The 26,540-nt window shown below is 40.9% G+C and overlaps 1 protein-coding gene across 2 annotated transcripts in view; it reads left to right on the top strand.

Moving 5' to 3' along the window:
• plcg1 (phospholipase C, gamma 1) overlaps positions 1-26,540 on the top strand; it is a 30,619-nt gene that overhangs the window by 2,840 nt on the left and 1,239 nt on the right. For both annotated transcript variants that reach the window (XM_037772820.1, XM_037772822.1), the window contains exons 3-32: positions 7,068-7,220; positions 8,479-8,572; positions 8,704-8,751; positions 9,296-9,380; positions 9,530-9,613; positions 10,005-10,027; positions 10,118-10,187; positions 10,642-10,743; positions 13,311-13,429; positions 13,978-14,063; positions 14,473-14,593; positions 14,874-15,042; positions 15,213-15,335; positions 15,973-16,074; positions 16,293-16,480; positions 17,686-17,886; positions 18,109-18,228; positions 18,357-18,537; positions 18,688-18,765; positions 18,881-18,984; positions 19,385-19,478; positions 19,625-19,694; positions 20,764-20,927; positions 21,306-21,402; positions 21,806-22,030; positions 22,138-22,286; positions 23,506-23,620; positions 24,251-24,412; positions 24,502-24,590; positions 26,228-26,502. In XM_037772820.1, the coding sequence (XP_037628748.1) occupies positions 7,068-7,220; positions 8,479-8,572; positions 8,704-8,751; positions 9,296-9,380; positions 9,530-9,613; positions 10,005-10,027; positions 10,118-10,187; positions 10,642-10,743; positions 13,311-13,429; positions 13,978-14,063; positions 14,473-14,593; positions 14,874-15,042; positions 15,213-15,335; positions 15,973-16,074; positions 16,293-16,480; positions 17,686-17,886; positions 18,109-18,228; positions 18,357-18,537; positions 18,688-18,765; positions 18,881-18,984; positions 19,385-19,478; positions 19,625-19,694; positions 20,764-20,927; positions 21,306-21,402; positions 21,806-22,030; positions 22,138-22,286; positions 23,506-23,620; positions 24,251-24,412; positions 24,502-24,590; positions 26,228-26,502 (3,691 nt within the window). The remainder of the gene's footprint in view (positions 1-7,067; positions 7,221-8,478; positions 8,573-8,703; positions 8,752-9,295; positions 9,381-9,529; positions 9,614-10,004; positions 10,028-10,117; positions 10,188-10,641; positions 10,744-13,310; positions 13,430-13,977; positions 14,064-14,472; positions 14,594-14,873; positions 15,043-15,212; positions 15,336-15,972; positions 16,075-16,292; positions 16,481-17,685; positions 17,887-18,108; positions 18,229-18,356; positions 18,538-18,687; positions 18,766-18,880; positions 18,985-19,384; positions 19,479-19,624; positions 19,695-20,763; positions 20,928-21,305; positions 21,403-21,805; positions 22,031-22,137; positions 22,287-23,505; positions 23,621-24,250; positions 24,413-24,501; positions 24,591-26,227; positions 26,503-26,540) is intronic.

Below are 26,540 nucleotides of genomic sequence, written 5' to 3'. Positions count from 1 at the left end.
AACAATATTCCCAAAAAGAAAATCTCAGTCGCGTCTCTCGATATCAATAGAACATCTTTTTATATCAGCTCTAAATTAGTTCCTGAAAGTTTCAGTTCCCTTTCGCTAAAATGTATACAATTCGTTTGTTGTTGTTTATAATTCAGAGACTTTAGGAACCTAAAAGCTCATTTTTTTTTGTAGCATTATAAAATATTTTGACAGAGCATGTGGGAGTCTTGGTGGCTATTAAAGGACCAATTGGTGAGGTGCGTCTGACCACTTTTAGAAAGTCTGGCCATATCCAGTCTGTTTATAAAAATAGTATGTTACTCCCACTGATTTCAAATGAAGTGACATCTTCCTTAATTTAGTTAAATTCCTCATCACATTCCTGCCTCTCAAGCAACTTCAAGCCATGTAGCATTTATAAAATATTTAGTCAAAGCAGGTGCAAGTCTTAGTGGATATTAAAGGAACAACCGTTGTTTTCCGGCAGTTAGATAAATCACATATCGGGTACAAATCCAGGGACGACAACAAGAAGAGAGTACCATTCCTGGAACGAATGTACTGTAATTTAGCAGGAAGCTAAAATTCAGGTTAATCTTCAACAAAACAGCACGTCTAACTGAGGACACGCAGGCCTTCAGTGAGTCGTTAAGTCGTCTGTCTCTCGGGTAGCAGGATGCCTTGTGCACAGCTGCACTCTGCTCCGGATGCAGCAAAAAGAGCACACAAAAAGATGGTACGCTTAGTTTTTTTTTTTTTTTTTTTTTTTTTTTTTTACACAACAGTATCATCTTCTCTGCTCACACATGAGCTCATAGCTGCCATTTGATACTCCTGGTGTGGTGAAATTGGCCTAGGCGGCTCATTAATGTACAGAAATAGAATATGAGGGGTTTTACTGGAAGTGTGTGATCATTTTGGGAACATTCTGGCCCGCTGTATTTACCCCTTATCAATGGCAGTGAGAGAATAATGTCCACTAAACTGTGGAAACAGCACTCTAGTTTGTCGCTAAATGTAAAGGTCTGAGAAGCCTATTTTTCCGTTGATCGAAGTGGATTTTGCACGTTTGTTTGTATCTCCCAGATTGATTTAGTTTTTAGTGATCTTTTCTATAAAAATGCACGTTTCCTGCACTTGAATCTTATCTTGCCCATCAAACACTTATCTTAATGTGACAAAATAGGCCTGGCTCCACAAAGCAGGATGTGGTCTTGCTGAAAAAAATGGCGGTAACAGGCTGGTTAGAAGTGTAGACAGGGTATGTTGAAACATAAAGGTTTGGATACCTGACATGCACAATCACTTTTCAAGTGAAAACGTTTATCCAGACTCTACATTACGCTGAGTTTATAGTTTGTTTTGATGCTGGGGAGACTGTTGCGAAACATCTCATATAGTACACTCAGTAAATCTCCAGAGTATCATCTTGAGAACTTCTGTTTTCCTGAGTATATTACTGATAACATAAACATGAATCAGAGTCATGTTTGACTGTGACACATCATTTTGCTACTTTAGTGTCCTATCAGAGTAAACGGTTAACTGACGGGCTTCAAAACATACTTTACTGAATGAGACAGTTATAGTTTTTTTATGAATGAGCTTCCACGTGTGTTTTTTTTACACTCTCATGCTATGATTTAACTTAAGTGAAACCTCCCATCTTACTTCTCGGAGCCCACCACAGTGTCAGATCCTCATGTTTACAAGCTCTTCTCAAAAGCACTGAAGTAGAAGATTTTAGGATGCATGTTTTCATGTCAAACAAAGACAACAGGAGCTGATTAGCACTGGATACGACAAGCACCAAGTTAGCTATCTCTTTATTATCTCTGGTTGTATTTGGCAATGATGAAAGCAAGCCAATGAGCAGGACTGCTTTATGGTGATATTAGTGTTCACAGGAGTTTTACATCCGTGTAAGGATGTGGCTTTAAGTACCTTTGCTCAATTGAATTTCCAGAAAATATACCATCACTGGAGCTAGGCCGATAAATCAGCCAGGTCAATATATCGACCAATATTAGCTTCCTTCAGATGTATATCTGTATCATTTTATTAAAGCTGGGCGATATGGAGAAAATCAAATATCCTGATATGTCTGACCAAATACCTCGATGAGGATATTGTAGGGTTGACCATCGGTGCGTTTACCAAGTTTTTTTGCACTTATTCCATATTACGATATTTTGATATCCAAAATCTGAGATGATATCTAGTCTCATATCACAATATCGATATCATATTGATATATTGCACAGCCCTACATTGTATATGTCGGCTGATTTGAAGAAATTGCAGTACAGAAATGCCAAACTAGGGAAATTGAGGTTAGCTAGAAACCGTGTCTGCATGACAGTTTGTCCACCCGAGAGCACTGACAAGTAGATTTTTCTTGTGTAAAATGTCCCAATCAGTATGTTACTTGGTCGTAGTTCTACAAATACTGCAGAATAGATCTGCTTATGTCGCAGTCGGACAGTGCACATGCATATCCTAACTCTAATAGTTGATAATTCTGATTACGGCTGCAACTAACGATTATTTTCTTGATTAAACGATTAGTTGTTTGGTCTATGAATTGTCAGAAAAAGACCAAGATGACGTCCTCAAATGTCTTGTTTTGTTCCACAACTCAAAGATATTCAGTTTACTGTCATAGAGGAGTAAAGAAACCAGAAAATATTCACATTTAAGAAGCTGGAATCAGAGAATTTTGACTGTTTTTTTCTTGAAAATTACTCAGACCAATTAATCGTTTATCAAAATAGTTGTCGTTTAAGTAAATAGTTGACAACTAATCGATTAATCGTTGCAGCTCTTGTTCTGATGATTTATAGCTTCAAAGTTAGTGAATTAGACCTGAAACAATTAGTCGATTAATTAATTTTTTTGATCGATAGCTCAGTCATTTTCTCAAGCAACCTTAATTATAGCCTCTTAATTGTGAGTATTTTCTGCTTTTCTGGGTTTCATGTCAATGTAAACTGAATATCTTTGGACTGTTCATCGGACAAAACGAGACATTTGAAGCTGTCCCCTTGAACTCTGCGACACTGCGATTTAAATTTGACCGCACAGCCTAACATTTGATAGACCAAATGATAACTGAGACTATAATGAAATCTATAATGACTCCTATTCCCACTGAGCTGGGAATAGGAGGTGTATTCAAGTTCAGAGAGGAGTGTGTGTGCAGTGGAGTGTGACCGAGCACACGTGTCACGAATTCTAAATGTTAATGTCATCAGCTGTATCCTGGAAATTTCTTTAGAATTGAATCTGAACCTCGTAAATAACCAGTTAGTTTTTGTTGTCTTGACAGTAATGTGGAACGTGGATGGAATTACCTGCACACGTCTGTCACATCTGTCATCTCTCTGACCTGCTTTTTCCATACTTCCCGCAAAACACACGCACACGCTGTCTCGCCTCAAATGTCTAATGTCACTTTTAGCTGACACACCGCTCCTTTTTTACAGTTACACACTAGGCTGTCAGCCAAGTTTATTTGTGGGATATAAATCAACACATTAGTGGGGCATTAGCCTGCAGGCAGCGAACACACGGTTGCACAATCCGAATCTGCTTTTTTAGATTGTTTATGTCTGCATGAAAACATGGTTGTAAAGATCAGGTTTGTCTGTGGAAAACAAGCGCAGTTCCACAGTTCACTTGCTCCATTTCCAATGTGTTGGAAAGGGGAACAGAATCCATGTAGCTGCATGACAGTTATTTGTCAGAGGGGAAAGTCCTCTGCTTAACTTTACACGACGTGATATCAAAGGAGCTGATATGGATCAGCTGACGTGTCAGTGCACACTGAAACATCGTCACGCTCTGGGCTGCACAGTAACCTCGAAAAATTTAGAATATACTTCAACTGCTGCAGTCTTATGTTGAAAATATGCAGTGTAGTTTTTTATATATTCTGTGGTCAAACATATAATGTAATTATGACGGCAACTAACGATTATTTTCTTGATTGATTAATCTGTTAATCTATTTTCCAGATTCATTGTTTTGTCTATAAAATGTCAGAAAATAATGATTAACAGTCTGTTTAAATAGTTTATTTTGTCCGACCATCAGTCCAAAACCCCCAAATATTCAGTTTACAATCAGATATGACAAAGAAAAGTGGCAAATCATCTCATTTGAGAGGCTTTAACCAGCAAAAGTTTGTAATTTTTGCTTGAAAAGTGTTATCAAAATAGTTGTTGATAAATTTTATATCGACTAATCGATTAAGTGACTTATCGCTGACGCTCTAAATGCAATTCATATCACAGTTGCTATTTCCAGCAAAATAATTACAACTGTATTATTAGTCAACAAAGTGCAGTCCTGGTTTTCCTTCCTCTGCAACACACAACTCATGTGCTCTGTTGTAACACGTCTCACTAATTGAACGTGTGATGATGGTTATGATTGATCAAACCTCTTCCTTGTCTGTCTGTTGCACAAACTGTATAAAATGTCCCAAAGTTGGCATCAATTGCCCAGTTAGGTTTGTTGTTACTTATTATTTGATCAAATTGTTACTATTTGAATCAAGGTTTAGCCAGTTTTAGACTTTATTAGGGCTGCAACTAACGATTATTTTCATTGTCGATTATTTTCTCAATTAGTTGTTTGGTCTATAAAATGTCAGCAAATGGTGAAAAATGTCAATCAGTGTTTCCCAAAGCTCAAGATGACATCCTCAAATGTCTTGTCTTGTGTCCACAACTCAAAGATACTCAGTTTACTGTCATAGAGGAGCAAAGAAACCAGAATATATTCACATTTCAGAAGCTGGAATCAGAGAATTTTAACTCTGATAAATGTTTTTTTCTCAAAAAATCACTCAAACCAATTCATTGATAGTATAGTTTTTGGTTCATTTAATAGTTGACAACTAATCGATTAATCGTCGCAGCTCTATTATCGATTAACCTTTTGATTATGTTTTGTGATTAATCAGTCGTTTAGTCTGTAGAATGTCAGAAAATTGTAAAAAATCCTCATCAGGGCACAAGGTGACCTCTTCAGGGTTGTTTGTTTTGTCCAATAGTCTAAAGCCCAAAAGGTATTACATTTTAATGCCATTTACAATACTATAAAATATAGAAAAGCCGCATATCTTCCCATTTCAGAAACTGGAACGGACAAATGTTTGAAGTTTTTCATTGATGAAAGACTTAAATGAGTAATATCAATATTGGCAGCTAGAACAATTGACTGATTGGTTTATCTACTACACTGTATTTTCTTAGGCAAAGTTCTTGTTCTTGTATGGCTGCTTGTGTTTAGACATTTAACATTTGAAAACTTTTGCTTCTTTTGTCAAATGAAAAAACAGTTTTGTGGAAAAACTCCTCAAAGTAAGGTATCAAAAAGCATCATTTTGCTATAGAAGCTCAGGTTTTGTAATGGCCAGTAGTATTGAACAACTTGAAGTGAAACCAAGCCCTGATGAGGAGAGTAGAAATAGTGTGGAAGGACGGACGGAGCGCTGGAGGAAGTGTGGGAGTGTGGTGCAGGATACCTCCTCTCATCTCCTTTGGTAAGCTTACACCTCTGGGTATCTCTTTATTTCCTGCATCTGTCTGAGCCCTGGCTCCAAATATTTTGACTCAAATGACTAAAAGTGTTGTCTAACAGAGCCGCCTTGCTCTCAGCAGAAACCTGCTGGCCCCGTCTGGCGGGTGAAGTAAACTTAGATATGATGTACAGCTTGGGTGAAATACTGCGTGAGAAGAAGACATACTTTTCTCTTCTTTCTAATGGTTGAGAAAAGAACACGTTCACCTATATGCGAGCACAGATGTGGTGTGTAGGCGACAAAAGCACAGGATGTGTGGTTCGGGGGCAGGAAGAGGAGCAGGAGCTGAAAGAAAAGTGTGTGTGTGTGTGTGTGTGTGTGTGTGTGTGTTTAGCAGGAGAGTCTCCACTAGGTCTTTTTAACTGCTACTAATACAACACTGATAGGAACCCGTTGAGCTACTTTACAGCCTACACTCTCGTAGAGTGTCTGAGTGCCTATTAATGGAGTCAAGAAGGAAATAAGAAGATATATGACTGTATATAGACTAGATTTGAGCTCGGTAGGCAGCGTTGTTTAGTGGCACATCACTTTTTATATTCCCTCTCTTATGCCCTTTGTACCGTAAATGATTAAAACCACTGCAAGCATTCTTAAAGTCACACAGTTACCCAAATACAGTACGTCAGCGATGTGTTTATATAATCTCTATTGCACAGACCAATCCCACCACAAACTAGTTTGTACGCCTGGCTCTCGGTCTCCCGGTTTGAGATTAGTAATTGGTGGTTTTGGTTGATTTCAGTGGTGAAAGGCAAATGGGGGTTAATTTAGGGTCAGTAACTTTATCATCTTCCTCATTTTAAATCTGTTTCTAACAATATCTGTGTACTGTATGTCTTCAGCTGAAGTGTATCTATATGTGGTTTACAGTAGGTCGCCGCCTCAGCTTCTCTGTTTTATGTGGTTGGGGGGGCTTGAAATACCTATATGTGCTGCTGTGTGTTGGTCTCTATGCTGGGAGGTTAGTGTAAAAAACAGATTTATTAAATTGTAGATAGATTTAGGGCTGCAACTAACGATTATTTTCATTGTCGATTATTTTCTTGAGTAACCGATTAGTGTGTGTGTGGGTGGGTATTTGTGTATGTTTGATATATGTATATATATAGTCAGCACTGTTGCCTTTGTTTTCACTGTTAGTGCCGTTAGCTAAGAGTTTCCATATATATATATGTATATATATATACATATATATATCCAACTTAATATTTCCAAGCAAATTGTGACAAAAATGAAGAAATTGGTTATTAAAGATTTTGTTTTACACATAAACATGTTTTATCTGATGTAAAGCATAAATGTTCAGTGTGTTGAACATCATTTTTACATTTTACATTTTGCATATTGCAACATATTGTGATATCAGAAATAGGATTTTGATTTTAACCTTATTGCCCAGCTCTGCCGAGGACAGCTTTGTACGTGCAAGGAAATGGTGATTCTGTGTTTTGCTAACTGTGTGTTTGTGTTTCTGCCTTTCCAGTTGACATTCGAGAGATCAAGGAGATCCGTCCCGGACAGAAGTCGCGGGACTTTGAGCGTTATGTGGAGGACTCGGCAACGAGGCTGGAGCAGGCTCACTGCTTTGTCATCCTGTATGGCACCGAGTTTCGCCTTAAATCACTCAGCCTGGCAGGTACGCACAACACAGGCTCACATTATACCTTCAGATACAACTAGTGACAATAGTACCTCACATTACTATCCTCTCTGCTAATATGGTCTGAACTGCAAACGTCCATCAGATAACACTTTGTACGATTGACAACGTTAATTTTTGTTTTTTTGTATTGGTGGAATTAGTGTTTATCTGACTCAAATAGCTGGATCGGATATCGGTGACAAGGGGCAGATCTATTCAATTCAATTCTATGTTTATATACTATATACATTATATACTGGAATTATAATTCCTGTTTAAGTTTTGACCAGTTTGTTGCTGCATTAAAAAAGTTTACACCTGAATTGTAATTCCTGTTAATTTTTGAATGATTTTTTAGGAAGTTGCTGGTGTACGATATGCTATTTTAATAATAGGTAATAATTCAGTAAATTTAAGTATTCGTTTGTTTCATTTTGTTTTATGAAGTTGGGAAACCAATGTTTAAGTCAAGCCTGATGTGGCCTTACACTTAAAAGAATGATCCCAGTCACTTCCACACAGTGAGGCATACAGCTTATTAATTAGACACTGGTATCGGCTGGTACACAAAGCCCAGGTATTGTTATTTGTACTGAAAAAGTCAGATCTGTGCATCCCTAAAATACATCCTGTATTACAATACCAAAACAAAAGCTTGTCTGTTGTTCAAAAACCGATGAAGAAGCTTTAATGCCACTATCAAGTCGTATAGCCCAAAATCACAAATCACAACTTTGCCTGAAAGGGCTTTACAATCTGCACAGCATACAACTCTAGAGCTGCAAGGATTAGTCAATTGGAATTGATTAGTCATGCAAAATAAAGATTAATATGCAACTATTTTGATAACCGATTAATCGTTTCCGTCATTTTTCATGCAAAATACCCCAAATACTCTGGTTCCATCTTATCAAATGTGACCATTTGTTGTTTTTCTTTGTCCTATATAACAGTAAATTGAATATCTTAAGCTTTTAGACTGTTAGTCAAACAAAACAAGCTAGTTGAAGACACCACCATGTGTTATTATTGAACATTTCATAGACGAAATGATTAAAATCGAGAAAGAAATCACCAGATTCATCGATAATGAAAAAGATTGGTAGTCGCAGCCCTATACAACACCACATATCCTTCAGACCATTGCTTCAAGAAGGAAAAACCAAACAAAAAAAACGTTTAATGGGAATAAAAAGACAATATTTGTCATAAGAGGTCATGTGTTTGATTGTATGATTTCTTTTTTCCTCAGCAACGTCAGATGAGGAGATGACCATGTGGGTGAAGGGGTTAAACTGGCTTGTGGCCGACACACTGAAGTCTCCGACGCCGCTCCAGATAGAGAGGTAAACAGTACACATGTAGCCACACATCACATCCAAAGCTGAAGCCAATATAACCTGCTGTGGACAGACAGATAATCGTTTGTCCTTTTGTATGTTAAATGCATAAAATCTATTCTCTCCCTCTTTTTTAGGTGGTTACGTAAGCAGTTCTATGCCGTTGATCGCAACAGAGAAGACAGGTAAGCCAGCTCAGTTAAAAAGATTTAAACCCCAGAGTTAATCAGGTCAGCCTCACAGGAAATAGGTGCAATTAGATATAACTCAATTGTTTGGTGCGTCAGTTGTGTGTCCTTTCCTCGGTGTAACGTCTTCACACTAGCTACACCAGGCTGGTAGGTGTCTGTTAGAGAGCTTTGTTGAGGTAAAGCGAAGGAACTAACCTCTCAGCCGCACACCAGCACCTCTTCCTGCAGCAGGAAACAGACTGCAGAGGATGGAGGAGATGTACAGCAATGTTTGTCTGTTACATCCCTGGCCAAAGAGCAAGCCTTTGTTACGCTGTAGGGGTATTGTCTCCTCTGGCCAAAAATTCCAGGCTGTGTTGTAAAAATGAAGCCAAAAAAGACTCGGCTCAGAGCATGAGGGGGGCATGTGTTTGCAAGGTTTCAGTTTGTATGTAGATTTCAAAATGATATTACTGCACCACAACAGGATCTACAGTGTTTATTCGTGTTTGTGTTGGATTTCTCAACAAAAACCCGTTGATTTGTGTAATGTGTTTAGGATATCCTGTAAGGATCTGAAGAGCATGCTGAGCCAAGTCAACTACAGGGTGCCCAACATGAGGTTCCTCCGAGAGAAACTTCCGGTAAAACCTCCTTCTACTTATCACAGACTCTCCCCCCTGCCCACTTCCCTTGCAATATGATGTCGTTAGAAGCCAAAGATTTACGATTTTGTTGTTAACGCTCCTTTTTTTTGCCTTCCCTCTCATTTCTCAACTTGTTTTTTTTTTAGGACTCAGAGTTGAGGAACGGAGACGTGTCCTTCAGCCAGTTTGCCCAGCTCTATCGCAGCCTCATGTTTGACGCTCAGAAAAATGTAAGTGCAATCATTTTATGTATCCACTAGATAGTTCTGTCCCAGCACTTTCATCCCCCCCACCCCCATCTGATGCCCTGCCAAGGCACCCTTCCTCCCCCATCTGTCTGTTCTCAAATGGCTTCAAGATCAATATGGACCAGTTAAAAACCCACCAAACCCCTCTGGTGGAGGCCATTAGGACACACTCACATGGATGAGGAGGCAGGCAGGCAGGCAGGCTGGCTGGCTGAGGTCGGATTAAATGGATGACCTCAGTGCCCCCCATGACTAACCGCCCAGCCCCCTACAGGATGTCTATGCCTATCTACATGACTAATACTATACACACTGAAAGGACAGCACTTTCATTAATTAACTGAAATTTTCCCTTTTTTGCCCATTCTTTCAGATGGAGATCCCGTTTATACAGAGGTAGGTCAACACTAAACACATGCAACAGTGAATCTCTCTGCAGCGTCACACGGTGTGTTTACTGAACCGAACCATTACTTTCTCTGCTAGGTTCATCGACAGACCAGAACAGAGGATCTCCCTCGAGGACTTCAAGGGCTTCCTCGTGGAGTCTCAGAAGGTAATATCACCGGCTAATATCTAGTTCACTGCACATTTGTTCTTTTTTGCATGCTCCAGTATAAGGCTGCATCGATTAATCGATTAGTTGTCAACTATTACATTTATCGCCAAGTATTTTGATAATCGATTTATCGGTTTGAGTAATTTCTAAGAAAAAAAAAAGTCAAAATTCTCTGATTTCAGCTTCTTAAATGTGAATATTTTCTGGTTTCTTTACTCCTCTATGACAGTAAAGTGAATATCTTTGCGTTGTGGAACAAAACAACACATTTGAGGATGTCATCTTGGGCTTTGGGAAACACTGATCAACATTTTTCACAATTTTCTGACATTTTATAGACCAAACAACTAATCCATTAATCAAGAAAAACAATTGACAGATTAATCGACAATGAAAATAATTAGTAGTTGCAGCCCTGCTCCAATACACCTGTGTTTGTATGTGAATCCAGGAAGTGTGGGCCGCAGACAACAACAAAGTTCAGGAGTTTATGTTCGGCTACCTGAAAGACCCCCTGAGAGAAGTGGAGCAGCCTTATTTCCACCAAGACGAGGTAAACACACCTCCTCTCCCCACTTTCTCTTCCCCACTTTTTCTCGATTCTCTTGACGCTGTTTTCTGGGTCTTTGCTCACTAATGGAAAAAAAAAAAAAAAAAAAGTGTTTTTGTGAGTTATGTTTTCCAATGACCCCCTGTGTTGTTGACGTGGGTGGGAGATGCTCAGAAATTGACATGGATAGCCATGATCTCGGCCTAAAGCACCTCCTCCCACACAGATGGAAAAGGTTATTGACTGTGGCGTCGCGTAAGAGTTCTGCAGAAAGCGAGGGCAGGGTTTTTGTGGTCACCTTAAAGCTATGGTTGCACTAAAGAGAAGAGGAAGCTGGTGCGAGCCAGCCTGCAGGAGTTGGTACTGTGTTTCTGCGCTGTAGGTTATATTGTATTAGATAACAGATGTGCAGGCATTGGTCATACTTAGAACAACACCTAAAGAAGAAAAGCTGTTTATAAGAGGAATATTTTTTATTGTTGACCCACTCTGAGAAGTCTATTAAAGGCCAGAGTGCAGGGTGAAGTACGTAACTGAGCTGCTGGGGATTCAGGGTTTTTGTGTCCTGATGAGGACGGCAAATGCCACCACTTATTCATCCAAATGTGTAAATGGGAAATGAGTATGTAAAATATCAGATCTCATTTACTACTAACTTCTGATTGACTGAGGCCGCTGGAGATTAACTTGGACTGCGTCCACTTGTTATATACGCCCATCAGACAGCTGCTTTTCCAAGCATTCAGAAATGGTATACGTTTCTACATTAGTGTTGGGTGATGTGGCTAAAATTGTACATCAGGATATAGGTCACTTCATATCTCAATAATGATGTATATCACGATATAGCATGTTTTCTGGTAATTCAATAAATAAGTAGTCTATATGAAATACATGGTAAAGCCTATTTTTGTAAACTCCTGTGTGAATTAGATACTTTACAAATGAAAGTACTGATTATTTTCTCATTTTAAGAACTTAAACTAATTACAGTTTTAAGTGAAATTATAGAGAAAACAGAAATAAATATAGGCTCAGCATATATCGCGATAGAAAGAATATAGAAAAATATATACAATAGACATTTTTACATCTTTTTGACGATATATGGTCATATTACCCAGCCCTCTAGTACATGCATGTGTAAAATTATATTTGCAATCTGCACTGCGATATCTGCTCATAGTTCAGGTGAGGTCACTCATTGAAATGTGTGATGTAAGTTCATTGTACTGATTGACTTTTTGCCTCCTTAGGTTTTGAGATAACAGTACTTAACACACTTCAACACTCGTAAATATAATGGTACAAAATAATTTATTTAGAATAGGTTTGGTGCAGACACAGACTCATTGATCTGCGTGGTCCAAGGCTGGATCAGATCCTGGCACAGGATCACACATCTGCATTATATTGCTAAGAGTAGGGGTAGTCTTCAGAGTGAAGTCTGAAGTCAAGGTCAAGTTTCAAGTTTCTTTATTTATCATATGGCACAACAGTTATAGCAGAGCAGTCCTTGGAAATGAAAATCTTGGGACTCAAGTTCCCTTCAACAATGCTCATAATTATGTGTATAGAAAAAGGGAAATCGCACAAGTAAAAGTAAAAGCAAAATGAGAATCTTAGACATAAAATAGTGCAGGTTAAAATAAACTAAGTAAATATAAACGTAAGTAATCAGGGTCTGAAATGAACTTTTTTCCCAGTATTTTTTGTCTGCCACTTGAAATCTATTCGCTAAATAAAGGAATAACATTTTAGATCTGATATTATCCGATGTTAGATATATTTTACATAAAAAACATTATATGCATGGTAAATTACAGTGTTTGAATTACACCGTAGTTTCCGAGGGAGCCTTATGTTTCGAGCGAGAACACATCATAATGGAACTCATAATGGAACCTCGGTTAACGTTAGTAGCTCTGTTATTTAGTCAAGCAGGACTGTGCTGCCAACCGGCTTCTAACAGGTAACGTTACTAACTCTCCTCCTGTTCATTTCAACACGATTTGTTGTTAACAGTGTCGCATTATCAGGGAAAGAATAGGGAGTTTCCCCTCAGGTTTAGTAGCGCTACGTTGTTGAGCGTTTGTTTGTTTTTTCCTCACCGTCATGGCTCCAGTTCCAAACAAGCTGAAACATGATACAGCGTGCGTATGCCATTGCGTCATTGTGCATGCGTAACTGTCACGGAAGCATGAGATACCAAGGAATCGGACAACTAGGAACCGGCTGCCGAACTGGTGGATGGCCTGACAATTTTATCCGCCACTGCCAACAATTTACTCGCATTTGGCGGGTGGCGGGTGCTAATTTCAGACCCTGTAAGTAAATATAAAATAGTAATGTAAAATAGTGAAATAATAAGTGTGCACACTCCAAGCGGACTCTCTGAAAGTCTGAAGAAAGTTTGCTTGAGGCTTTTGCAGACTTTATGAATTGTGGATCTTTACAGCCCTGGTCACTCGCAGACTTCCCGTAAACGCATCAATTAAGTCCCCAAGTGAGTGAAAGTCCACTCGTTTTAATTCAGCCTCGTTTTCACTGCTCTCCTCTCTCCCGTACAGTACCTGACGTACCTCTTCTCCAAAGAGAACACCGTCTGGGATTCCTCCCTGGACCAGGTGTGTCCTGACAATATGAACAACCCCCTGTCCCACTACTGGATCTCCTCTTCGCACAACACGTAAGGATTGAGCCCAAAGCTTTCATGCATACATTTCATTCTGTCAAGTTCAACCCGTTGTAATTAGGTCTTGGGAACACTGAAGTATGGCCTTTCTTCCTCTCTAGAAACCTCTAACCAAAGAGGGCTTTTAAACTGACTTCATAAATCAGATAAAAGTGTATTATTTCACAATCATGTTCCAGAATGAGACCCGGGCGTGTATTTTGCCGGAAAATGTATTTTTCCTCCCATTGAAAAGTGTGTGAAAGGCACCTCAGATGATAACCTTCTGTTCTAGATGTGAAACAATACTCGCCGGCGCAGCGGAATGAAAACTTCCCATGTTGCTTTGATTAGGTTTGAATTGACCGACTGAATGAGTAAGAAGTGTTTACTCCAGTCAACAAAAGAAAGAGAGCCTTTTTGATAAAGCGGCATCAGTGTGTTTGTGTTACCACTGTAGAAAGTGTGTGTGTGGTGGAGTCCCTGGCATGTGATTCCTTTTGTAAGACTGGTTATATGCGTGTGTTTTTGTTTGCATACTTTGACGTTATGCTTATTTTTAGCTACCTGACGGGAGACCAGTTTTCCAGCGAGTCGTCCCTGGAGGCGTACGCTCGCTGTCTGAGGATGGGCTGCCGCTGTATTGAACGTGGGTAAACACACATACACACACACTACAGTGTTTCCCACGTACAGTAAATCACCACCACTTGACTTTCAACCTCGTAATTAACTCTTACGCCTGCTTCCTATCCCATAAAGTTGTAATTTTAATGCAGCTGCCACACCCTTACCCACACACTCGCTGTTACATAACAGTGTTGTATATGGCCTTTAAACAAAACCCTTGTCAAGCAGGTTTCTATGAATAGGACCGGCTTGTAGTGGGTTAAAGGGTCCGTTTGCCTCATACAAAAGTAAACAATTATTATGTTAACATGTGCATCTTCAAGTTTAAAGGTCTTAAAACGCCTCTGGAACTATATAATACTTCTGCATTTATGTATACTCTTTCTAATGTAGCATAGTAGACGAATGATCGATGTGTTTATTTTCAGTGGACTGCTGGGATGGTCCAGACGCAATGCCAGTCATCTACCACGGACACACCCTCACAACAAAAATCAAGTTTTGCGATGTCTTGACCACCATCAAAGAGCACGCCTTCGTCACATCCGAGTGAGTCTCCCCGCGAGCGCAACCCACTCGCTTTCTTTTTTCAGCCGTCCCGACGCGGTGACACGATGAAAGAATAAGAGATGACAAAGATAAAGAAATGGCACACAGTCAAACGGAAATATCAGAGGGAACAATGGGCTGCAGTGACATCACTGCAGTGTTATTGTTGTGTGTGAACAAGGTCTAAACGCGGACCGCTTTATCTGTGTTTAGATCTTCTGACACACAACAGTGTGAAGTTGCAACCTTTAAGTTCTGATCTGTGCTCCTCCTCCTGCAGCTATCCCATCATCTTGTCCATTGAGGACCACTGTAGTATTGTGCAGCAGAGGAATATGGCCACTTACTTCAAGAAGGTGTTTGGTGACATGCTGCTGACCAAGGCGGTGGATATCGTGGCAGATGGCCTGCCCTCTCCCACCGGGCTCAAGAGGAAGATCCTCATCAAGGTCAGGAGTCACCTGGAGTCATGAGAAATCACTTTTATCTTTTTGTTGCCCATTTCTGCAGGAAAAATTATGAATGGATGCTTTGTATACAGCATTGTGATAGTATAATTTTTCTGATTGCATGAACCTTTCTTCCTCCATCTGTCTTCTTCTCCCTTCACCTGCCGCAGCATAAGAAGCTTGCAGAAGGCAGTGCCTATGAGGAGGTGTCCACCTCCACTCCCTACTCGGAGAACGACATCAGCAACTCCATCAAAAATGGCATCCTCTACCTGGAAGACCCCATTAATCATGTAAGCACGTTCATCGCGTCTAAATGGATTTTCGGTGCTGCGTCAGCACGAATGCTGAGCTTGAAATATGATGCGCTGAAGTAGCTTCTATACCAAGCCTGTTTTGTGTGTTGTCCCTATTTCAAGCATGCGGATTTTAGCTTTAATAATGGCAAAGACATGTCATCATCTTACGGCTTGATGCTCTTTTTCTTTTTATACTGCTTTATAATGCTCTAGTGAAGAGTGGGACTATATAAAATATTAAATATACTCTTACCTGTCAGATGTATATTTCAGTTTATAAATGTATCGGGACTGTCACGCTAATTATTTTAATTACTGAAGGGATCCTATTCATTTTATTTTGTCCCTTATTTACTCATTTATTTATTTATTTTTCCTTTTGTGTAAGTGTTTTCCTTATTTCTTTCTCTTTTTTTGACATTATAATGTCATGTCATCATATTGTGTTTGTTAATTAAATTTAAAAAACAAAGTTTTAATATAAACTCATTTTATATTAAGGTCCCACTTGTTTTTAGAGCCAGGCTTTGATTTATGAATTTCAGCTTCATGCCTACTTGGGCCACTTTTCAGTGCAACACATGGATCCTCTAAATATTTAATTTAACCGTTCATCCTCTCCCCCCCTTAGGAGTGGTACCCTCATTTCTTTGTCCTGACCAGCAGTAAGATCTACTACTCAGAGGAAACCTCTAGTAACCAGGGTAACGATGACGAGGAGGAGCACAGAGAGGTTAGTAGGCCTAATCTGCTGTTGATATACATAGAGATGAGAATCGTCTGACCTGGTTTTGAACTTGTACTTGTAACAGGATCTGTGCAGCAGCAGACATTGCACTTCTCATTCTTTTTTGTCGATGTGAAAGGAGGTGTCCAATGAGGGAACAATTTTCGGCTGGTGCAGCTAAATGAAGGTGACTTGACATCTCCCTCTCTTCTCTAATCTTCCAGGTGTCCAACGGTATGGACCAGCACGTGACAGAGAAATGGTTCCACGGGAAGCTGGGCGCAGGGCGGGACGGGCGGCAGATAGCTGAGAGGTTACTGTCCGAGTACTGCCTGGAGACCGGAGCTCCTGATGGCTCCTTCCTGGTCCGAGAGAGCGAGACCTTTGTGGGAGACTACACACTGTCTTTCTGGTACGGTGCACATGATTTTACATTCAGATTATCTGCAAACTTTCTATGTATTTTACGCATGACTTGATTTTTGGAACAGCATTTGTTTGGCAGAAATGAACTGCATAGAAAATATATATTAATGACAATGATTGGAAAATGGACATTGAATGATGTTTACCGCATTTAACTGTGTGATAACATTTATTGGAAATTTTATTTAGATATTTACAGTTAGTATTTAATTGGTATTTGCCGTTTGTAATTAACAACACAGGAGTATATCACAGTAACATATTATTCTATCATGATAATTGAATTAATTGAACTGTTGCCATTATGGAGTCGCAGTGGTGGAATGTAACTAAGTACATTTACTCAAGTACTATACTTCTTTATACTTCTACTACACTACATTTTGGAAACCAATATTGTACTTTTTACTCCCAATACATTTATTTGACAATATTAGTTCTTATTTACTTTACAGATTTAGAATAGTAATATATAATCAACTAATAATTATAGTGTATTATTATAGGTTAAGTATATAAAGTAGTTAATAGTAGCTCCACCTTTTCCAGCTACAACATTAGTGATGAATACATTAATGGATCAATAATTACAATCCAGTGATATAATATATATTATTCTGAAATGGGACATTCTGCATAATGACCACTTTAACTTTTGGTACTTTAAGTATATTTGATGCTAAAACTTTTGTACTTTTACTTAAGTTAAGTGTTGAATGCAGGACTTTTACTTGTAACAGTATTTTTTACATTGTGGTATTACTACTTTTACTGAGGTAAAATATCTGAGTACTTCTTCCACCACTGTGGAGCCTCATCTATGACATACTGTATGTGTTAGTGTGGAAACTCTCCCGTGTGTTCTGTAGGGTTAACTCTTCATGCAATTAACAGTGACACACTGGCGGATCAATCAGTGTCAATTTCTTGAGTCTGTTGTCACGGTCTGAAGTGTGATCATTCATCCTTCTGTCTGCTAATGCAAAGGCTCCATATGAGAGGAGTTAACCTCAAAAGCTAATCAATCTGCATGTATGTGATTGACACACAATGTATGGAAACAATGCTCAGAGGGCAGTATGTTCAAGGTTAACTAGGGGGATGTTTATCTGTCAGTAAGAAAGCTAACTCTTGGTAGTCATAGTGACCTATAAACAAACTGAAAATATGTTTTTAAAATCTCTGCACCAGGCGTTCAGGGCGGGTGCAGCACTGTCGTATCCACTCTCGCCAGGAGGCAGGCAGCCCCAAGTTCTACCTGACTGACAACCTGGTGTTCGACACGCTCTTTGCCCTGATCAACCACTACCAGCAGACGGCGCTGCGCTGCAACGAGTTTGAGATGAAGCTGACCGAGCCGGTGCCTCAGACCAACGCTCACGAGAGCAAAGAGTGAGTCTCGAGCAGCATTCACACAGATTGAGAAAGAATTTGAAATTATTACGCACCGAGGACCTTCAGTAATGTAGGATGTCTCGTTTATTGTCTCAACTCCAAAAAAAACATGTTCTAACCACAGATTGCATGTAGACTGGTAGCTGACGCCCTCGTATACAATAGAGGTATAAGTAGAAGTATAACCGCTGTCAATCTGTGTTGTGTTGTTTATTCCAGATGGTACCATGCCAACCTGTCTAGGAGCCACGCAGAAAACATGCTGATGAGGGTGCCTCGGGACGGGGCTTTCCTTGTGAGGAAGAGGTCGGAAGCCAACTCGTTTGCCATTTCCTTCAGGTAACTTCCTTGTCCTATTCTCTCATTACGTGATACATATTTACATCCGCATTCACAGTTCATTTTTCTAAACTAATGTTCTCATGAATGCCAAGTCAATTGACATCATGACTGTTGTTTCTTCACAGAGCTGAGGGAAAGATAAAGCACTGTCGCGTGCAGCAAGAGGGTCAGACCGTGGTGCTGGGCACCTCAGAGTTTGACAGCCTAGTAGATCTCATCAGCTACTATGAGAAGCATCCTCTGTACCGCAAAATGAAACTGCGCTATCCCATCAATGAGGACACACTGGAGAAGATAGGCACTGCTGTGAGTATACAATCAATGGCACACTTGCCAAAACATGTCTATAATGTTGTCTGTGTTATATAATGGCACATTTTTTTTCAGATTAGATAACAAAATGTCCCCTGCAGCACTATGAAAGTGTTTATTAACACACAATCTGTTGTCCAATAGGAGCCAGACTACGGGTCACTGTACGAGGGCAGGAATCCAGGCTTTTACGTGGAGGCCAACCAAATGCCAACATTTAAGGTGAATTTTTAAGTATGGAAAAGATCATGTGTTGTGAAATTCGGCAACGTTGGACCTAACATATAGTGAAGACGGTGAACACGTGTGTCTCAACCTTTTGTCTTTGTCTTTTCAGTGCACAGTGAGAGCCATGTACGAGTATAAAGCCCAGAGAGACGATGAGCTCTCCTTCATTAAGAACGCAGTTATCTCTAATGTGGACAAACAGGAAGGAGGATGGTGAGTGACTTGCATTTATTCACAAAGTAGCTCTTAATTTTCCATTTAGACAAATCATATTTGCGCAGGTAGAGAGAGTGAAGATTTCTGACGGGGTAGGGCTGGGGACGATACACCTATCTCCTGATTCGATACTATCACGATACTTGGGTGCCGATTCGATACGTATTGCGATTTGATATTACAATTTATTGTTAATTTTTTTAACACTAGACCTTGGGAAAAAGTTGAATTATACACTTCTAGGGACTTTTACTTAGGAAAATTGGATTATACAGGATGGGACTATGGGATAAGATTAAAAAACAAATCCATTGTTATAATATCAAACCAAAGTTGACATCATTTTAAGTCCGCTATGTTATAAATCTCATCTTTATCCATGTTTTTACTCTCTCAGGTGGAAGGGTGACTGTGGAGGGAAGAAGCAGCTGTGGTTTCCTGCTAATTACGTGGAGGAGATCAGTCCGTCAGCGGCGGAGCCTGATAGAACGGTGAGGATCAAACCCGCAAACTGAGAATATATTTAAAGGGAAATTAGTGCACCTGTACCCTCCACAGGAAGTTTGGGTGATATAAAGGTAGTGTGGATCATGGCTTCAAATCTTCTTTTCTAATCCTCGTTGTCTCTGTCAAGCAGGAGATAACAGAAAACAGCCCCCTGGGAGATCTGCTGAGAGGAAGTGTGGACGTGTCTTCCTGTCAGATTGGTGAGTGGCCCCTCCACTTCCTGTTCGACTCGGTTCTGCAGGGCTGCGGAGCAGGCCGTCACCTTGCCGCAGGGCAACCTCCTTTTTCTGCCTGTCACGTGCATGCACGTAATCTCTGCCCTCTTTGTTTTTAATTGACACAGTCGCCACTTTCTCTATAGTCATTTTTGTCCATTATCAGCCTCTTCTATTATTAATTCTTCCCTATTTGGTTTTATTGTTACTCTTTGCTTTCCTCACAGCTCTGTATCTGGTATTTTATTGACATCCTCCAGTTCGGTCAATACACACCCATTAGTGTTGGCACATGCTGTCATGCATTGTTGTGGCCTCTGCTAACCACAGTTAATACTTGAGCCTGTCTCTCTCTGCCTTTGTGTGACTCTCTGGCTCCATCTAGTGGTAGTATGGGGGGGGGAGATGTATCTATATCTACTTGAACACTTTGTTCCAATGCCTCCTTCACATGACCACTGGGAGAATCACAGCAGTTGAAGCCATTGTTTTTCTACGAACGAAAGTGATGACTCTGTTGAACTTTGAGACAGGGCTGCTTGTTTATGTTGCTGTGCTCAAGTTCAAATGATTTTAACTTTAACCCTGTTCGCCTCTGACCTTTCTAAAGCACATCCAATCAGATTACAGCTAACTAAGACGTCTAAACACAGAGATTCCAGATATATTCTTTTAACAAATTGAACTGTTGTTGTTTATATATATTACACTGACACTGTGGCCAAACCCGGTAATGAGTAAAGCTCAGACTAGTCATCATGTACAATAGCGTTCTCTCTCCATATCTGCCATTACTCTTATTTGGTTTATTTTTTCTGTCTCTTGCGTTTTGTGTTTTCTTACTATATTATTGAAATTTGTTCTCATTTTCATTTGGAGGGTAAGAAAATATCGATACACTTCGTATTGAGCATCGCAATATTATGTTTTATTACATTTTGGATGGTGACACGGTCTGGTCCGAGTGTAACTACTGTAGGAAACCTGTGTTTGTCCTCCTCGTTCCTATTTTTTCTGCCTTTTTTTCTAACTCTTGTCTTTATTTTATTTCCAGTTGTGCGTCCTGATGGGAAGGGCAGCAGGCCTCATGTCTTCTCCCTGGTGCCGAACACCTCCATGCGGACGGGCCCGGTGCTGGACGTCGCTGCCAGCAGCCAAGAAGAACTCAAGGAATGGGTGTTCAAGATCCGTGAGGTCACAATGACTTCAGAGGCCAAAGTAAATCCATATTTATACATCACATGGCTGACAGAAAGTGCAGGCTAGGACTCATACCATGCTCTAGCCACATTGTGGCTTCAAAGAGCCAGTCATGACTTGTGTTAGCCCTGTAATACCCATAACCTGTATTTAGGAAGCACTGACTAAGCAGTGAGCGCATATGGTGTTTGTCAGGAATGCCATTCTGCAGACTCACACAGTTACACATTTCACACCTGGAATCTGTCTTGTTTTTGCTTTGTCAAACCACCTGAGCATCAGCAGTAGTTGTTGAGGGGAGGAAACGGCTTCAGGCTAGTGTTGGCGTCAGTGATGTGAAGTGATGTGTGTTACTGTTGGAGCAGCTGTATTTAAAGTGTGTGTCCCTGTGCCCAGCTGGAGGAGGGGAAGATGATGGAGAGGAGGAAGAAGATTGCACTGGAATTGTCCGACCTGGTCATCTACTGTAGGCCTGTGCCGTTTGATGAAGACAGTAAGGATTTATACACACTTATATGAACATGCAGTTTAATACACAAAGGAGCAGAGATGCGCCTGATGTCATACCTATGACCTAATACAAATAGGGCTGTCGCAATAATCGCAATATTGCAATAATACACTATTAACAAGCCAATTGCAGTGGATGACAAGCAACCACCACAACCACTTTTTTAAATTCTTAGCAATGGGTGCGCAGCGTATTTACGCTATGCTACAAATGGCGGCTGCACGACGAGGCGTTTGGTGTGTTTTTTCTGGTCGGCAAGAGTTGAAATATGTTCAACTTTGGGTAAAACGCTGCAGGGGAAATTCCCTCACCGCAACGGCATTAGGCACATGTCCAATATCAATACAGGTAGGTCAGGTCTGTCTTCTCTCCCTGCATCCTGTAGAGATTGGCACAGAGCGGGCCTGTTTCCGAGACATGTCATCCTTCCCCGAGACCAAGGCAGAGAAGTACGTCAACAAGATCAAGGGGAAGAAGTTCCTGCAGTACAATCGACTGCAGCTGTCCAGGATCTACCCCAGAGGCCAGAGACTAGACTCCTCAAACTACGACCCTCTGCCCATGTGGCTCTGTGGCTCCCAGCTGGTAGCACTCAACTTCCAGACAGCAGGTATATACCTTCTTATCAGAGCAGATCAAATGGCATAGAATATCTTTGTTTTTTTCTTACTCCTCCTGCCTCCTTTTTTACATTCCTCCTCCCTTCCCCACGTGCAGACAAGCCCATGCAGATGAACCAGGCTCTGTTCATGCTGAACGGAAGGAGTGGCTACGTGCTTCAGCCGCCCATCATGAGGGACGACACCTTTGATCCCTTCGACAGGCAAACGCTACGAGGCCTCGAACAAGTCACTCTAGAGATAGAGGTACAGTAAGGGGAGGACTGGACTGTGTTTTATGCACGTGTGATGCCAGCTGCTCCTCCCCAGTGGGGCGTGGGAGAGTTGAAGAGAGGTGGTGCAAACTTTAAAACCCTTAGCTCCTTTGTGTCAAACATGAACGTCAACATGAATGTTAGGGGTGGGGGGAAAAAATCGATACAGCATAGTATCGCGATATTTTGCATGGCAATATTGTATCGATACACAGATCTTTTGTCATATAAACGCTATTCTGTCTTTCAGATGTTGTAGCAGGCTCAGTCTTAGAGCTAGAGTGAAGATACTGGTATCATATATCAAACTAGAAAACCTAAGGATTGTTATCAACCATGTCATGTTAGCTTGTCGGGAAGAATGCTAAATAACGCTCCAAAATTACGCTCAATTTTGGCGAGGAAAAACTGGCATGGTCATTTTCAAAAGGTTCCCATGACCTCTGACCTCGAGATATGTTTGAACAGAGTGAAAACTATCTTATTATATAAAACAGATGTTGAGAAACTGCTTAATTTTCAGTTGAAAAAAGGTAATATATCACAATATATCTTATCGCAATACTCAGCATAAAGATCGTATCGTTACTTAAGTATCATGATGATATGGTATCGTGGGGCCTCTGGTGATTCCCACCCCTACTGAATACACAGATACACATATTTTTAGATTCTGAGTGACACTTCCCACGGGTATATTTATCTCTGATGTCCATTACGAATTAGTCGATAAATCTGCTTAAAAATCATAGAAAAAACTCTCCTCGTAACTCCAGAACTTGCCTTAATATCTTCAAGTTTTTAGGCTTTTTTCAGTATCAAAGTAATCCAGTGATAGTTGTCTGTACATCCATGGACACATTATAAACCGTACCTCTCAATAACCACTTCGGCATGCTGCTATTGGTCCAAATTTGCCAAAATGTAAACAAATGTAGGCTAAAAAAACGGGGCTCAACTGACTCCTTGGCAAAATGATTCCTTCTGACATCCCCCAAAGCACCAAAATGATGGGAACTGTAGCTCCAAGTGTGAGGAGTTACAATGTGTTGGAGGGGCGCATTTGTCTCACTTTTGTCTGAGATTGGGCCCATGGCGTCAGACTGTGACAAGCCCTGCCACAGTAGATGTGTTTGTATTCATGTGCTGGAACAAGTGAAGTGAGAAGATCTAAAGGGTTAACCTAATAATCCTCTTTCTCTTTTCTGAAGGTTTTGGGCGCCCGGCACCTGCCCAAGCACGGACGTGGCATAGTTTGTCCTCTGATCGAGATCGAGGTGTGCGGCGCAGATTACGACAGCATCAAGCAAAAAACTGACTCAGAAGGTGAGCGCTGCTCTAATTTTAACCGTGGGGTGTGTCTGCCAGTAGAGTGATACTCTGCCAGAACCGAAGGCATGGTAGTCACTTGTTTGCTGGATACATTACCCTCATGTAATTTCCTGTCTGGACCTAGAAAAACAGGATGTTGTACAAACAACTCAGCCATGTGTGGGAATACAAAGAGAAAACATAGTTCTGACGCGGCTCATCAGGTTTTAGTCAAAGGAAGAAACATTGCAATACAATGTCATTTGTATTTGCACGTCTACTCTCTTAAAATTGTGATATTGCTGTACTCAATAATAGATAATGTGAATACTTTGCTCACTATTGACAGCTGATTCTGAGCCTTTTACAGTGATATGTTTAGCTTTTATATAGCATAAATTAAAGATAATGAGAATGTGTTTTCCCTCTGCTGCCGTCTCTTCTGCACTCTGGTTCCTCCAGCAGAAGGAGCAATGAGCCAAAGCAAAATAATTTCCTTAATAGATTCAGGTTTTCATTTATTTATTGCTGAAATTCTTTTACACTGCTGTTACCGGGGGAAAAAGTAATGCTATTACAGTTTACGACACTCGTGGTGGATACATTTTCTCATTTCTCTGTCCATCTTCTTTTTGTCCTCTCCAGCTGATAACGGTCTGAACCCCACGTGGCCCCGAAAGCCGTTCCAGTTCGCAGTATGCAACTCTGCCTTCGCCTTCCTGCGCTTTGTGGTTTATGAGATTGACATGTTCAATGACCAAAACTTCCTGGCTCAGGCCACATTCCCCATTCACAGCCTCAAGACAGGTACGCACAACATTAAAGTGCTCTCTGAAATGACCTTAACTTCTGTTGCAAATCAGTGCTTTGATAGAAATCTCTTTGTGTGACACCAGGTTACCGGTCAGTACCTCTGAAGAACAGCTTCAATGAGGATCTGGAGTTGGCTTCTCTGTTAGTCCACATGGACATCATCAGTGGCAGGGTGAGCAACTGTTCTTTATTCAGGCTTTTCTTAAACCTGCTCCATGATGTTTTCGCCATCAACAAACGCTTCAGGCACCAGAAGTGTTCATGAAATCATAAGCATAACCCAAACCTGACATAACCTCACGAGTTACAATTGTTGTGGTCCTCACTGACATCCCTGACATGTAATTAGTAATAAACTAGTGCCGTGTCCATTTAAAAACGTACCTGATCAGAACGGGCAGTTTGCTCGAGAACACACTGTGCTTCCTTGGGTCCTGAGCACTACACCTGCCGTGACATAGTTGCAATGCTAGATTATACGCATCATTTGGGTACAAAAAGCTCACGCGAACATCGACAGAGAGCGAGCTGTAGTCAGCATGCTGTTCGGCGTTGTCGTTAATAGGGGTCCCCTCCCAATACTCTACACAGTGCGTACATATAAGGCACTACTTTTTGGATTATAAGAGAAAATAAGCTGTGGCAAACAAACATTTATGATACTTGCACGTTTTGTTCAGCAAGATAATCTTCACAAAGGTGGACGAGTCAGCATGATGACGTTTTTTAGTCCCATTGAGCCACTTGTCAGCAACCACCTTTTTTAAGATGCGTAAAAGCTTCAAAATTCACGAGTAGGATATTTAATGATATATTTTATGTCGTAGATTAAAACAAAACAAAACTTGCATTCACCACAGACCTTATTTCAGGCATCTAACTAAAAACCCACTCAAAAAACCCATTGACCTCCAGACGAGGGAACCGGAAGTGCTAAAGTGCTGACTCATTTCCAGGTTTTAGGACTCATTCCTGCAGCACTCTACATCCGCCAAGTGTGAAGTCAATCGGATGAACTATTGTTGTGAAAATTGAAGGACAGACAAGAGACTCCTTCCATTTTAGTTAGATGTTGTAATCAGAGCAAATGCACATCACATCTTTGCATCTCAGCTGGGTGCCTGGCGACCTCACAGTGACGACAAGACTCCGGGAAGTTACCGCGTCCGCCCAAGAAATAGTCCGACATAGGAACCACCCGTAAAAGTGTCAGTTTATACTTCGGTTTTTGTGCAGGTTAAACTAATGAGTTTTAGAGTTGCTGGTGGGCTGATTTTTAGTTTTTAACCTTTGGACAGAGCCAGGCTAGCTGTTTCCCCCTATTTCCAGTCTTTATGCTAAGCTAAGCTAACCAGCTTTATATTCACCATACAGACATGAGCACGGTATCAAACTTCTCATCTAACTCGCTGCAATTCTTTCTTTTAATTCTATAAAATGTTAAATGGACTTGCATTCATATAGCGCCTTTCTAGTGTTCTGACCGTTGAAAGCGTTTCACACTACATGTCAGCATTCACACACACACATTTATAGACTGATAGCAGAGGCTGCCATACAAGGTGCCAAACTGCCCATCCGGATCTAATCTAAATATTCACACACCGACAAGGACATGTGGACTGGAGGATTGAACCGCAGACTTTCCGATTGATGGACGACCCGCTCTACCTCTGAGCCACAGCAGCCCCCCCCTATAAGACACAATCACGAGTTTACTATAGAACCGTGAACACGTGGAACGATGGAGGCCTGTGGAGTTGTCACTTGGGTTATGTGAATCATCTCTCTCCTCCCTCGTTCTCTCAGGATGAAAACGGCGAGGTTCTGAGCCCGTTCCTTGCGGTCGGGGCCACGCCGGTGACGGCGTCCGCCCAACCGGGGCGGGAACGTTCGGGGGATGTGAGCTCCGTGTCTTCGACTTCCTCCAACGTGTCTCCGGTGCCCCAGTCGCCTGCGCAGGCCATGGCCTACAGGGTGAGGGAGGGCTCCTTTGAATCCCGCTACCAGTCCCCTCTAGAAGACTTCAGAGTGTCCCAGGAGGCACTGTTGGACCACATGGACCCACAGAACAGACAAACAAGGTAAATGTGTGGTGTGTTTTTTCGGCGCCTGTGCGGTG

This window comes from Sebastes umbrosus, chromosome 6, assembly GCF_015220745.1.
Source record: "Sebastes umbrosus isolate fSebUmb1 chromosome 6, fSebUmb1.pri, whole genome shotgun sequence".
NCBI classification, from domain to species: domain Eukaryota; kingdom Metazoa; phylum Chordata; class Actinopteri; order Perciformes; family Sebastidae; genus Sebastes; species Sebastes umbrosus.
The sequence above is the reverse complement of the archived record's forward strand: the minus strand, read 5'-3'. Positions and strand labels throughout refer to the sequence as shown.